Here is a 12,998-nt window from a genome sequence, read left to right as displayed (position 1 = left end):
GTTGGGGGAAGGGCTTGCTCAGTAACTACTCTTCACCAAATGGGTGTTTGTGTTACTTTTACACCTTCTTTATTATCTTCACAAAGAAATAAAAGAGCCCTGCAGAAATGGACAGGAACTAAGCTAGGCATGACTATTTGTCCCCAGCTAGTGATTAGGACTATGATGCTATTTGGTGGGGGGGCTTGTTCCTGGAAGGTCTTGAGCACCCTAAACTAGTGAAGTCAACTGGACTACAAAGTACTCTATATCTCACAGGATTGGGCTCAGTAAGTGCAAATTACAATTCCCCACAAAGAGGAAATTAAGTAATCTTAAAGGGAAAAAACAAAATTATCCTGAAGAAATGAGAACCCAGTAGATGGAAATAAGTAGATGAATTTTAAACTGTTAATTGTTTAGTACAAAACAGTGCAGAATGGAGGAAATCAACCAGCTATATACAGAAAGGTACTGGAAAGAGGGAGTAAGGAATTAATAACAAAGTAAAAAAAGAGAAGCAGTAACCTGCACTTTTATTAGTTTGTGTATTTGAAAACAGTATTAATATAATATACACAAAAACTGAAGAACATCTGTCTGATTCGCAGCAGGAGGCTATTACACCACACGCTGAAGTTATGTCAAATCCCGAGTCTTCTGTTTCCCCCAAGTCCCAGGGTTGCTGTGTACAACTTCTTTCAAATGGACTTTTCCACCTAATCAAATGTTAACATCTCTTCCTTGCCCTTGAGGCCTTGTATAATCAGCTGATGGTACAGCTTGGATCTCATTATGCTCTTCCTCATACGCTTTACCCACCAGTATTAGCCTTGCCGCCACTTTCATTTCTTTCTCCCTCCCTTCTGCATGGTCAACTACAATACGTCGGGCCTTCACCCAAATCCTTCACTTCTCCGATGAGCTCTGCACACACTAATCCTTGTCAGTCAAATACCTGTACTATCTTCCCCACATTTTATTAAGAGGAGGAAACAAGCAAACCAAAAGTTTCTCGCCAACACTTTGCACTAGGTCTCCTACTGGGTCCTGAGTTATTCTGTCTTTAGATTTCAAGCTCCCCAAGGCAGGATACCTCCTACACTGGCAAGCACATCTGCAGATATTACTTCCTAAATATTTTCAAGGATTATCTGGCCCCACCCTGTATATAGTATTTTGTAGAATCCTGTATCAAGAAACAAGTCTTTTTTTTCCCTATCCATTCCACTGTGTGACAGATCCCCTGCATCTGACCCTATTCCATCAGTTTTATTTCTTACCTGACTTTTTTCCCATTGGGGTAGCCAAAATCAAGGTCTTTTCTTCGCTTCATGTTATCCTAATTCGTGTTCAGATTTGAGCACTTAAAGGAAGCAGTTTGGAATCCTTTATTTTTCTAATAAGCTGCTAGTGGAATTAAAGGGCGAAAGGCAGAGTGATTACGTAATCAGTAAGTACAAGTAAAACATGTTTCTAGTACAAATCTTTATTTTATTTTTTTAATAGCTTTGTGTAAGCTGTTTTGCTTCTTAGTATTTTTTCTGCAGCTCTAAGGAGTTATCTGCTGCTATAGTATTCCATCAGTTCTTTCCCACCAGCCCCTTTTCTAAACATGTATGAGTAAACTTGGTATTCATCATAGTCAGGGGCCAACTGCCCTACCCAGAGCCAGGCATAGCATAGGTAGGTATTCAGCAAGCTTCCCCACATAACTGCTAATGAATCTCAATGTGGATTTCCATTAGCTTCCATAATCTAGTCCTTCCATAGACATTGTTGTTCTAAAATAGGTTGTGGTTGTGCAATCTGCATAAATGAGAATTTAGGGTGAGAAACTCATTTTCCACTTCTAACCCCAGGCATGATTGGAACCTAGTACCGTTAATCCTCCTAGGACTCTCCTTTACTAGCCACTGCTGGACACAGTATTGCCAAGAGGTCAAGTGAAACACCATCTCAATTCTCCGACACCTGTGTTGCCTAGATCAGACCTTATCTAAACATTACTCAAGGGAACATCCATCATTTAACAAATTAGTAAGAAATTATGGCACAGGTAAGATTTGGATAGATTTATAAGTCTTTAATGATGATGAAAACGGATGTTTCCTAGTCAACTTCTTCGATCCATGCCTTCCAGAACAGTATTCCCAACCCCATTTTTTTGCATGTTCAGCTCTGACATTTAAATAACATTGCACTATGTTCCTTAACAGCATTGTGTAGTGATTGGTGACACACAACTCCCCATCAAATAGGTGATTATTTAACTCTGAGAAAAGGTGACTCTGTTCAGATAACTCATATAAAATTTTCTGTTCTAAATACATATCCTGTTGCTTGAGGTTTAGGTTATAGTCTTTCACTCTTGCATGAGTTTTTAGGACTTGCTCAGAAATACTCACAATCTGATGCACGCTCTCTGATGGCAAACTCCAGCTCCCGATCTTTTTAATGCACAACAGTGAACCACATTTTAGGATTTTGTCATCTGACACAAAGAGAGAAGTGACACAGGCTTCACATCTTATGGCAGCTGCTAATTTCTCAGCAACACAGGCAGCAGTATAGGTGATGCTTTGTGCATATAGTGACAGATCTGTCAATGCATAACTCAGTGTAGAGTTAAATGAAATATGGCCTATACAGTAAATGTAGTCCTTTGTTGGAATCGCCACACAACCCCGATTGTACTGAGAATGAATGGTATCAAGGGCCAAATCTGTCCTACGAACAATAGATACATCTAAGGTGTTCATGTCACCTAAAAGAAGATTCTGATGTAATCCTGGTGTCAAATTATACTTGGTCAGCAGTTTAGAATAAGCAGTCTGGAACATCATGCAGGTAGGGTTATCGCAGCTAGCACATGCTTGTCTGAGGGTGCTGAGAAATAATTCCAGATGATCTAGGCTGAATGTGTAAGTCAGGAGGTAGCGGAAGGGCATGCTCTTTGGAAATACATAGTTTGTGTAAAGCCATTTTAAGCTCTCAGCATTAAGCAAAAAACCTAAAAATCCTAATTTATGTTTACCTTTCAGGAAGTGTCTCCCCGAAGTGTCAGTTAATGCAACAAAGACACTTTTAGCCTCCGTTAAGAGGCGATGTATCTTGGCATAATTTTCAGAGGACACAGGCCCTTTCAATCCCGTTCCGTAACAGCTTCTTCCATGAAAAATGTCAAACAGATAGCTCATCAAGCGCACAAATTTGATGGTCCCACTGCAGTTCTGAAAAGAAGGCAGGCCCAACAACTGGAGACATTCCAGCGTGCCAGCAACACTCTCACTGAACAGCTGTGCTGCGTAGTTCACCCTCAAGTGACAGCTTTCACTATTTCTGGGTCTTCCTGACAATCTGTCACTAATATGCAGTAATTCCTTCTCCTGCAGAGTCACTAGGTCCACTATGTGCTGCCAGTGTGCTGTTTCATTAATGGACTGTATCCTGTGAAAGCACTGAAACACATTCCTTATTAACTGGAGCATTTGGCAAGCATCGAAGAAATATGTGATCTGATGAGTGGCACTGTGAGGATGCTGAAAAGTGCACTGCATGTTGTTGGCATCAATACAGATGCCCAACGCCTTTGCCAACTCAACACCGTGAGCAGTGGCTGCAGATGTCACAGAGAGAACTCTGATACCTATGTTAGTCAGCTTGCTGATGGTCTGATAAAGCAGTTGAGCTAGTAAATGGCCAGTGGTTCCATTTACAAAGAAATAACCCAGGGGAGCTCTCCAGTGACCAAGAACACCTACTGCCATTAGGACTATAGCTTCTGAGGCCAGCGGTGCTTCATCAGCATCAAGTGCTCCTGCACCTAGGTCTACAAACCCAACCAGACGTCGAGTCACAGGGTCCCACTCCAGCTGTTTCTTGAGAGCCATACCCTCGATCATCAGTGAGCAATACTGGTATGCCTGTTCTCCTTGCTCTACTCTCTGCTGAAGGTGAAAGAAAATACTGTTGCTGAAGCCTGGACTACCTTCATCATTAGACAACCAGCTGGAAGACAGAGGATACAAATAATTAGGAACTATAATCTAAGGGGGGAAAAAAGAAACCGCTAAGAGGCTTTAGTAAAATGCTGACTGACTTTTAATGCAAAGTAATATACATAGCATCCATTTATAAAGTAATAAGGCTTACCTGGATGATACATTTTGCAGCCTGAAACATAACAGTATTTTCCTACAGTTCAACTTTCATCCTCTCCTCCACCTGTCTGATGCTCTGGCATTCTCTCCAATGGTTCCTTTATTGCCTCATACTACTTTCATATATTTGTTTCATGCTGTCCTGTATGCCTGGAACAACTCCTACCCTATTTCCCCTTCACACTTAGTACGTTTGCTTGGCCTCGCGTCATAACATAGGAATTGCTATACTGAATCAGACCTGTGGTCCATCTAGTTCAGTAACCTGTCTGACAATGACCAGAAAGAAACCCACAGTAGGCAGATGTGAGATTCTGTCCCATATGAAGGTCTCATTCTGACCTCTAACAAGTGGAGACTGGTTAAATCCTAAAGCGTGAGATTTTTATCCCATCCAAAACTTTTTTGCATTAACTGTTATTCTGGATATTCTTGTTCTCCATATAAAGGCCAATAGCTCTTTGAATCTTAGTAAATTCTCAATGACTTCCTGTGGCAATGAGTTCTACAATCTTACTATTTTTACACAAAATGTATTTCCTTCAATAAGTTTTGAATGTGTAACTTCATTGTGTGTCCCCTTGTTCTTGTGTTACATGAGACATCTAATCTACTTCCTCTCTAACATTCATTATTTTATATGCTTTTAAGCATGTCCCCTCTTATCTTCTCCCTTCTAAGGAGAACAATCCCAATCTTTTCAATCTCTCCTTTCAGGAAAGTGTTGTTGTTGTTGTTGTGTTTTCCCATGCCTGTAATCATTCTCATCTCCCTTCTCTGAACCCCATCTAACTCTTCAATATCTTCTGCTGACCAGTGCTGCACACACTAATGTAAATGTGGGCACTGATCTCTTCTAGTGCAGTCTGCTCCCTCTCCAGGATTGATCTTTACAGTTTGTTCTCTATCTAGTATTTGGCCCAGTCATCCTCTCACTGCAGTCAATGGATCTTAGACTGTAAACTCCTCATGTCAGGGACACGGTCATGCTTTGTGTTTGCAAAATACTATGCATACTCGTGGCACTATGTAAATAATAGTAATGAAAGTAGTCATCGCATTTTAGTATTTGTTCCCTTTCTATTATATGCTGAAATAAATACAGATATCAAAGTCAAGCACTTGATGTCTATCTTTCCCCAGTGGTCACTCACTTGGAAGAATGCAGCATGCTTCTGACTACCTCTGCTACTGTAAATTTAATCTTTGGATGTGTTACTTTCTGATGGTGCAACTGTTCTGCACAGCCTCCCTCCCTCTCCCCCCAACAACATACTCTGACATGAGTTAATATTCCTGTAACAATCGCAGCCTCTTCTGTTTAGCTTCTTTGTTACAAATAATTAAAATGTAAGACAATAGAGTAGGTGTCACATTGAATTGTTTTTTATGAAATCTCTACTCTGAACACTCCATCTCTTACTTATTATAGGACAACCTGGAAATAGAACTTGAGATAACGAGAATAAATACTCACTTTGTCAGGCTGGAAGGATGAGGCAGGGGACAATTCTTTCTTACATAATCATAGGCTTTACTACTATAGAGATGGAGAGTACAGGCAAACTGCCTCATTTCTGTGGAGTACTCAGTCATCTGTCTCCAGCTGTATGGCTCCCATTGCAAATCTGTTTTTAAAAATATAGATCAGCTTTGTTAAGAATCGTGAACAGTCTGATCATTTAATTCAGATGAAAAATGCCTCTACATTGCAGGGCATGAGATATACGGCAAGAAAAAAGAATGTTGTGTTTGACAAGGCACAAGCCTAATGCCCAAGTGCTATCACTCAAGTACTTTTGTTGCAATAAAGCAAAATTCAGACGATTGCTGAGTTCTCTCTCCTACAGAAGGGGGAAAGGGAATTAAATCCTCCATGCCCCTGCCAGAACTCTCTCGCTTATGCTAGCCTCTTTCTCTGGGTGTTGCAGTGGATTCTGTCTTATCCCGACTTGTTTGCTTTCTAGACAGGGGTGGCACTTAATATTTTAACATTACTCACAACCCAGATATCCCCATTTTCCTCGGACCCTAACACTTCACTGCCTTTAAGGACCCATGTCACAGCCAACATCCTTCTAAAGGAGAAGGATGAAATGTGGCTCCATTCAGAGAGGATCAATGCTGTTCTTGAATTAGCTGGAAAAAGTTGCTTTGAGATCTACAGATGAAAAGTTCTATATAAGTGCTAGGTATTATTATTCATGACTCAGGATTAAAGCAATTTAAGTGGTTTTTCTCTCATATTATCAAAATGAACAGAGCCAATTTTCTAACCACTTTCTAAGTGAGAAAGGAATATAAGGTTCCCTTACTTAAACAGAATTTAGATTCAAGCTTGAATCTCTTAAAGCTGAATATGTTTATTCACTAAAGCCTCGTATCTCACATCACACACTGTTCTAGGGCCCAAATATGAGGCGTGGCCACCCCTCAACTCACCTTCATTTCAGTACAAGCTGAGGGAGCTAAAAACCTTGGAGGACAGGCCGATATTGTGTAACTTTTAGTAACCAATTGGAGATACAGAATCTTCAAGAAAAAGCCTTTTGGTTGTGGTTCTTATTTTTATATTTCATTAGTGCCTAGAGGCCCTCAACTGAAATCAGGGTCCCAGTGTGGTAAGCACTGGAAAAAAATGTACAGTTTCAGCACTGAAGAGTTTACTGTCTAACCAATGCCCTTAATACCTGAAAACTGGGCCTGCAGCAGGCTCATAGCTTCTTCAGAGAGCAGCTTCTTCTTTGCAATCTCATTGATTACACTAAAGACATTTCGTTCTCGGTATGAGAGACACCTTCGTGCTGCAACAAGTTTCTTTTGAGGCAACTGTATTATTTCTTTCATTTCTGTCTGTTGCTCAGCAGCCGTTGCAGGATTCTTTAAGCTATAGTTGTGATCTGCAGTAATGACCTCCTCATCAGGAGAATTATGTGAGAGTGGCTGCTTTAATGCTTTCTGGGATCTTCTATTTCTAAGATATGTACTCAGAGGATCCTACAATACAGAAAAGAATATGGGGCTTATTATCTGGGAAAATACTTGAAACAAGTGCACACCTATAGTGCAACAATGCAAGCCAGATTCTTGGTTGTATTAACAGAAAAATAGGAAGTGTTGATATTTCTAAGAAAGGTCTTTTTTGGACTTACACCCCTCATATCTGAATGCTGGGTACTGTACAAGTTTTTCTGGCAGAAGGATATTATTGTCTCAAGATACTACACCGGACAAAAAAGATGCCATCAGATCTCAACAATCAAATCAGTGGTTCCCAGACTCTTAATAAGGGACATCGGTAGATACATGCACCCTCCACCTTGAACCTCAACTCTGATCCTGGCCGGATACAAAGGGGAGACCCCAAGGGACAGAGGTGGTGGTGGTTAGAGAGCGAGCCTGCCCCACATTTACCCTGTAGTGGCAGCTCCTGTGCCACAGGGCTGGACCTGGCTCCCCAATCCAGGCGTTGCAACCTGGCACATGGGATCACAATGCTCCTCAGGTTTGGCCCAGCGTTGCGATCCCATGTGGCAGGCCACAATGCCACTCCCAGAAATTTGGCCCAGCCACCCCTCCCTTATGATGGAGGAGCACCCAGACTAATCATAAATAGCACTGTGATCCCATGTGCCAGGTTACAATGCCCAGAACCGGGAACTAGGACCAGCCCTGCAGAACAGGAGCTGCTGATGTGGGGTTTGTGCGGGGCAGGTTTGCTCTCCAAATCCTTTTTCCCCCATGGCCTTTCTTCTGCTCCAGCCTGGAAGAAGTGTATGTTTGCCTAGGGACCTGCAACCCATCTAGAAAGTCCCATGACCCACTGGTGAGTTGGGACTCACTGTTTGTTTGAAAAACATTGAACTAAATTACAAGGAAAGAGTAAGAGAGCCAGTCTTGTTAATACTATAAAAGAGAGGCTTTTCAAATTCTGAAAGGGATGAATAAAATTAGCAGAGATACACCAGAGAAGAATTCAGAAAATAGGGGATGTGATCTAAAATTTGGAACGATATCTGGAATGTAGGAAAAACAAAGATGTAACAAGCCTATAAAATATAGAGACTGCTGGTGTGATGGAAAAGGAGACAGGTATGGTGTAATGCAATTCAACATTCAACTGTCAGATTCTTCCTATCATTAATTATCAGAAATGCTTGTTAGAAAAAGCTTCAAGTAAGTGCAGAGAGCTATATTATTTCCACAATCGATTAAATAGATATTAGAATGTTATACCACACTTTGCATATAAATAAAAATGCCTTCAATCTGGAGATTTCAAAGCGCTTTCCAAATACTCATGAATGAAATCTCACAACACCCCTGTATCTGTGCTTTAGCCAAAAGATCACCCTTCCCCTGAGCATGGTTATAGCCTCATCCTTCAAACACTGACCACCCCCAGTAGGCATGAAAGCCTACTAGAATAAATATTTAAATATAAATGAGAAAAAAATACACATGTACAGTAACAAGAGGGTTGTATTTTTACTGTACTTTTCATGGGCCAGGCAGGAATCAAGTTACCTAGGATTGATAGATCAGAACAAAACTGTCTTAGATTTAGTTGCTTTACTAGAAAAAGACAATGTTCTTTCTAAGCAATAGTAGTTTCAGAAGAGCTGTTAGCAGGATGAGGGTTATTTAAGTTTAAACTGAAAGAGCACTAATGCCAGCAATGTATTTAAAATTATTCAAAATGGCTTTTATAAAGAATGTTTTCCTTCCCCCATCCTTCTTTCAAGTGTATTTGTGACACAGCATAAAATAAACTAACAAGTTTCAACTTGTGTTGCTGTAGCCTTACAACATGAGTTGCAACCTCAATTTTTCAAGAAATGTTAGTATTTGTCTTTAAGGTTTCTAATGTGTTTTCAACCTATTAAAAATGGTAATTGCATTAAAAGTTCTTTTAAACTACCTTGTATAGAAAAACAGAAGGTACAGCTCCTTTCCTTAGTTTTCTTCTCATACCATATGATTCAAAGTCTGCTTCTGCAAAATGTCTGGAACACAATATGGCACCAGGTCCTGGAATCCAAACCTTTTTGCTTTTGGGGTCTGCTCGATTAACAGCATGGATCCATTTTGTACGCTGTATGTCATCAATGGGAAACCTGAAACATGAGCAGAGCTCTCTCATAATACAGTAAGAGCAAAATTCTACTCTGTTAAACTGCTGTAAATCCTGAGTAATTCCTTTGAAGGCAATGGTATCATTCCAAATTGATAAAAGGCATAAAAAAGCAGAAAAAGTGTCCTTAATATTCAAATACTTTGGTTTTGAAAAGTTACAATTTTACAGTTACAAATTCCCCAGTTAAACTGATTAAGGAGCACTTCAGAACACTTCTGAGATCAGGCAGGTCTTACCTGTGCAGTTAGGATTGCTTAATTGCTGAACCCCACCCTGTGAGATGCCCCAGCATGTACTCTGCAAATGCAATATTAATCTACCCTCAAATATTAGGGATTCAGATGGAGATCCATGCATGGAGGAGGCCTGCAAGACGTCTTCCCTTCTCCGGTCTATCCACCTGGACCTCTGTCTGTTTTGACTGGGTCTCTTTCAAACATACATGCTATCCTTTTCAAAATATAGCAGTTAAATTGGCAAATAAAGTTGGGAATGAAAAAAAAAATATCTGAGTCCTTGCTCACTGAAGTTAATGAGGGTTTCATCCATAGAGTTGCTGCAGAATCAAGCTTTGGTGTAAAAGTGCATGCTAACCGGGTTTGATCTTGCACCACTGCAGTCAATAGGAAGTAAAGGATCAGAATGGACGTATATGTGTACGTAAGTAAGGGGCAATTTATTCATCTAATAAGATACAACTCAACACAAGTGAGTGGGGAAGAATCAGGATGTATGTGTACTGTTACCCATGATTAAATTTCATCTGCCATTTTGGTGACTGGGCAACAACATGGCAGATGAAATTTAATGTTGATAAATGCAGAGTAATGCACATTGGAAAACATAATCCTAACTATACATATACAATGATGGAGTCTAAATTAGCTGTTACCACTCAAGAAAGAGATCTTGGAGTCATTGTGGCTAGTTCTCTGAAATCATCCACTCAATGTGCAGCAGCAGTCGAAAAAGTGAACAGAATGTTGGGAATCATCAAGAAAGGGATAGATAATAAGACAGAAAATATCATATTGCCTCTATATAAATCCATGGTATGCCCACACCTTGAATAATGCATGCAGATGTGATCGCCCCATCTCAAAAAAGATATATTGGAATTGGAAAAGGTTCAGAAAAGGGCAACAAAATGATTAGGGGTATGGAACGGCTTCCGTATGAGGAGATAGGAATAAAACTGGGACTTTTCAGCTTGGAAAAGAGGTGGCTAAGGGGGAATATGATAGAGGTCTATAAAATCATGAGTGGTATAAAGAAAGTAAATAAGGAAGTTTTATTTACTCCTTCTCATAATACAAGAACAAGGGACCACCAAATGAAATTAATAGGTAGCAGGTTTAAAACAAACACAAGAAAGTATTTTTTCATGCAACACACTGTCAATCTCTGGAACTCCTTACTAGAGGGTGTTGTGAAAGGCAATACTATAACAGGGTTCAAAAGGGAGCTAGATAGATTCATGGAAGATAGGTCCATCAATGGCTATTAGCCAGGATGGACAGGAATGGTGTCCCTAGCCTCTGTTTGCCAGAAGCTGGGATTGGGTGACAGGGCACGGATCACTTAATGATAACCTATCTGGTCATTCCTTTTGGGGCACCTGCCATTGGCCACTGTCAGAGAACAGGATATTGGGCTTGATGGACCTTTGGTCTGACCCAGTATGGCTGTTCTTATGTTGATTAGTAAGTGACACTAAACAGTTAGTAAACTGGGACTTTAATTTTTTTGCATTGGAGATAAGGAAAACAATAATGCAATGTTAATGTGTGAGATCAAGGCCACAAAATCATACCTGCCTATGATGGAGAATTGAAAAGCCTGAAATCTTTTTCTTAGCAGACCAATGTGCTCTCCTGTTCCCCACCCCGCCCCACACACATCTGAAATAAAAAATAATTTCAATTTTATTTTAACTCAAATAATGGATTCATCCTTCATTTTAAGTAAGGGCAGATAATTGTAGGGATCAGTAGTTCAGGACCTATGGCTCCAATCCTGCAAACACTTAAACACGTGTAAGTTTGACAGCCCCATTCAAATGGGACTACTCACTTGAGTGAAGCTACAATATTTTCAGGATCAGGCCCTGCTAGGACTCTATTTCCCTTTAATTCTCTTCAGCATAATAATTTTCATAGGTAAGTCCTGTGCCTGTGGTATCTGTAGTTGAAAGTTCTGAGGTTTTACAGACCGCTCTGGGAGCCTGAAATATTACTCAACAGTCTGGGTCAAATTATAAAATCTCAGTTTAAAATTGAAAAGGGTACTCACAATTTAAAAAAACAAAATCTGTCTGAAAATACTTAATCTCCTATAATTACAGGTACCCTCTAAGATTACTATAAAAGAGAGAGAATAATTTTTTTTTCAATTTTATTTTGTGCATTTGAGAACACTGTCAGTAGAGATTGTTGAAATGGTTCAAATGGCAAAATTTGAAAAACAAGGCAAAATGTTTATGAACATATATCCTCACCACCATCACCCTGTTTTTCAACCACGGATTGAGCTGGTACAAATATTTTTTTTTAAATGTACCAAAGACAAAGGAATGTTTTATAATTGTTTTGGCAGCTCTAAGAGTCATTTCAGCATTTACGTTTATTGTTATTTTCTGTGATGTTGCGGGTGGCATCTTTCACTTTGCAGCAGAGGAGAGGGAAACAGAGGGAAAGAGGATTGTGAAGCCACAATGATTTACGGGGATTTCGGTGGGGAAGGTGTAGATCCCAAGGCTGTTTAACTCTTTAAAACTCAGGTGTGGCCGAGCGGCCACATCCCTCCAGTCTATGCCAGTAGGGCTCCGGCTCTTTAGACTACGTCCTAAAGCTCTAGCCTTCCCTCCCCACTCCAGGGTTCTCAAAATATTGCCCGCGGGCAGGTCTCCTCACGCCAACGCTGGTGGTGGTTGGTGTTTTCTCTTCAAGTCCCAGCTCCTGGAGTCCAGGGATGAGGAGAAAATCTCGCCTTTTTCCATTATAAAAATACCTTCCAGGTATCCACTGAAGGCGGCTGCGGGGGAAGGCGCCCCCCCCACCTGCTCAGGTGACTCTCTCCACCCGCCCCCATCTCTCGATGTTTAAGCTGGGGGGCGGAGGTGACTCGTGATTCTGATCGCGTGGGTGCGGCCCTGCAGAAGCCCACGCGTGGCGGTGTGACTTGTCCGCGCGGGGCTGAGGGGAGCGCCCCGGTGTCCCCTCTCAGCGCCAACCATCGCGCCTGAGGGGGCCCCCGCCCCACTCACTGGTGGAAGGAGATGCCCCGCTTCCGGCTCAGCCCGGTGTCCCGCGTGGTGCAGCCCAGAGCGGAGCAGCTGCGGGTCATGGTCCGCGCGCAGGCAGGGCACGGCCCGGGGGGGATCCTCGCGCCGCACAGCACCCGGCCGCCCCGCGCACCCTCGGCCACGTCCCGCTGGCGCGCGCGGCCAAGTCCAGAGCCCCCACTCCCGGCACTAGGGAGAGCTCCCGTCACTGCCAGCGCTGATGGAACGCGCCTTCAGATTGGTGAGCGCCTCTTCTCTGCCCTTTCTGATTGGTTCTCGCTTTTTTTTTTTTTTTCCCGTTCGCTAGCCCTTGCGCTATGGAAGAGAGACTTTCATTGGTCGCTGTCCTCCCCGCGTTCCTGTGACCACACCTCCTCAGCGACCCCACCCCACATGGCTGAGCGGAAGCAGGAAATAGAGAGGGAAGAGAAAGGAG

General features: G+C 41.7%; 1 protein-coding gene across 3 annotated transcripts; it reads right to left on the bottom strand.

The window, feature by feature from the left end:
- Positions 1-489: 489 nt before the first annotated feature.
- Positions 490-12,758, bottom strand: THAP9 (THAP domain containing 9). 3 transcript variants are annotated; one of them, XM_008165658.4, is made up of 5 exons: positions 12,545-12,758; positions 9,064-9,259; positions 6,833-7,139; positions 5,620-5,770; positions 490-3,990 (listed from the first exon to the last, which is right to left on the bottom strand). In XM_008165658.4, exons 1-5 carry the CDS (start codon positions 12,622-12,624, stop codon positions 2,028-2,030), a joined length of 2,697 nt encoding a protein of 898 aa, XP_008163880.2. In that variant the 5' UTR covers positions 12,625-12,758; the 3' UTR covers positions 490-2,027. The 3 variants fall into 3 exon arrangements, with proteins under 3 accessions (XP_008163880.2, XP_023958877.2, XP_065452098.1); XM_024103109.3 differs by lacking the exon at positions 12,545-12,758 and adding an exon at positions 12,289-12,498; XM_065596026.1 differs by lacking the exon at positions 12,545-12,758 and adding an exon at positions 12,192-12,413.
- Positions 12,759-12,998: the final 240 nt, after the last annotated feature.

This window comes from Chrysemys picta, chromosome 5, assembly GCF_011386835.1.
Source record: "Chrysemys picta bellii isolate R12L10 chromosome 5, ASM1138683v2, whole genome shotgun sequence".
NCBI lineage: Eukaryota > Metazoa > Chordata > Testudines > Emydidae > Chrysemys > Chrysemys picta.
The sequence above is the reverse complement of the archived record's forward strand: the minus strand, read 5'-3'. Positions and strand labels throughout refer to the sequence as shown.

What these genes read in the sequence shown, in the direction of transcription:
- THAP9 (XM_065596026.1), bottom strand. Translation starts at nt 12,277, where the DNA reads ATGGAAAAAGGCGAGATTTTCTCCTCATCCCTGGACTCCAGGAGCTGG. An exon ending in GCTGCAGGCCCAGTTTTCAG is followed by an intron (nt 5,771 to 6,832) that starts GTATTAAGGGCA and finishes TTTTAAAAACAG; the next exon opens with ATTTGCAATGGGAGCCATAC. An exon ending in CATCCTTCCAGCCTGACAAA is followed by an intron (nt 3,991 to 5,619) that starts GTGAGTATTTAT and finishes TCTGTCTTCCAG; the next exon opens with CTGGTTGTCTAATGATGAAG.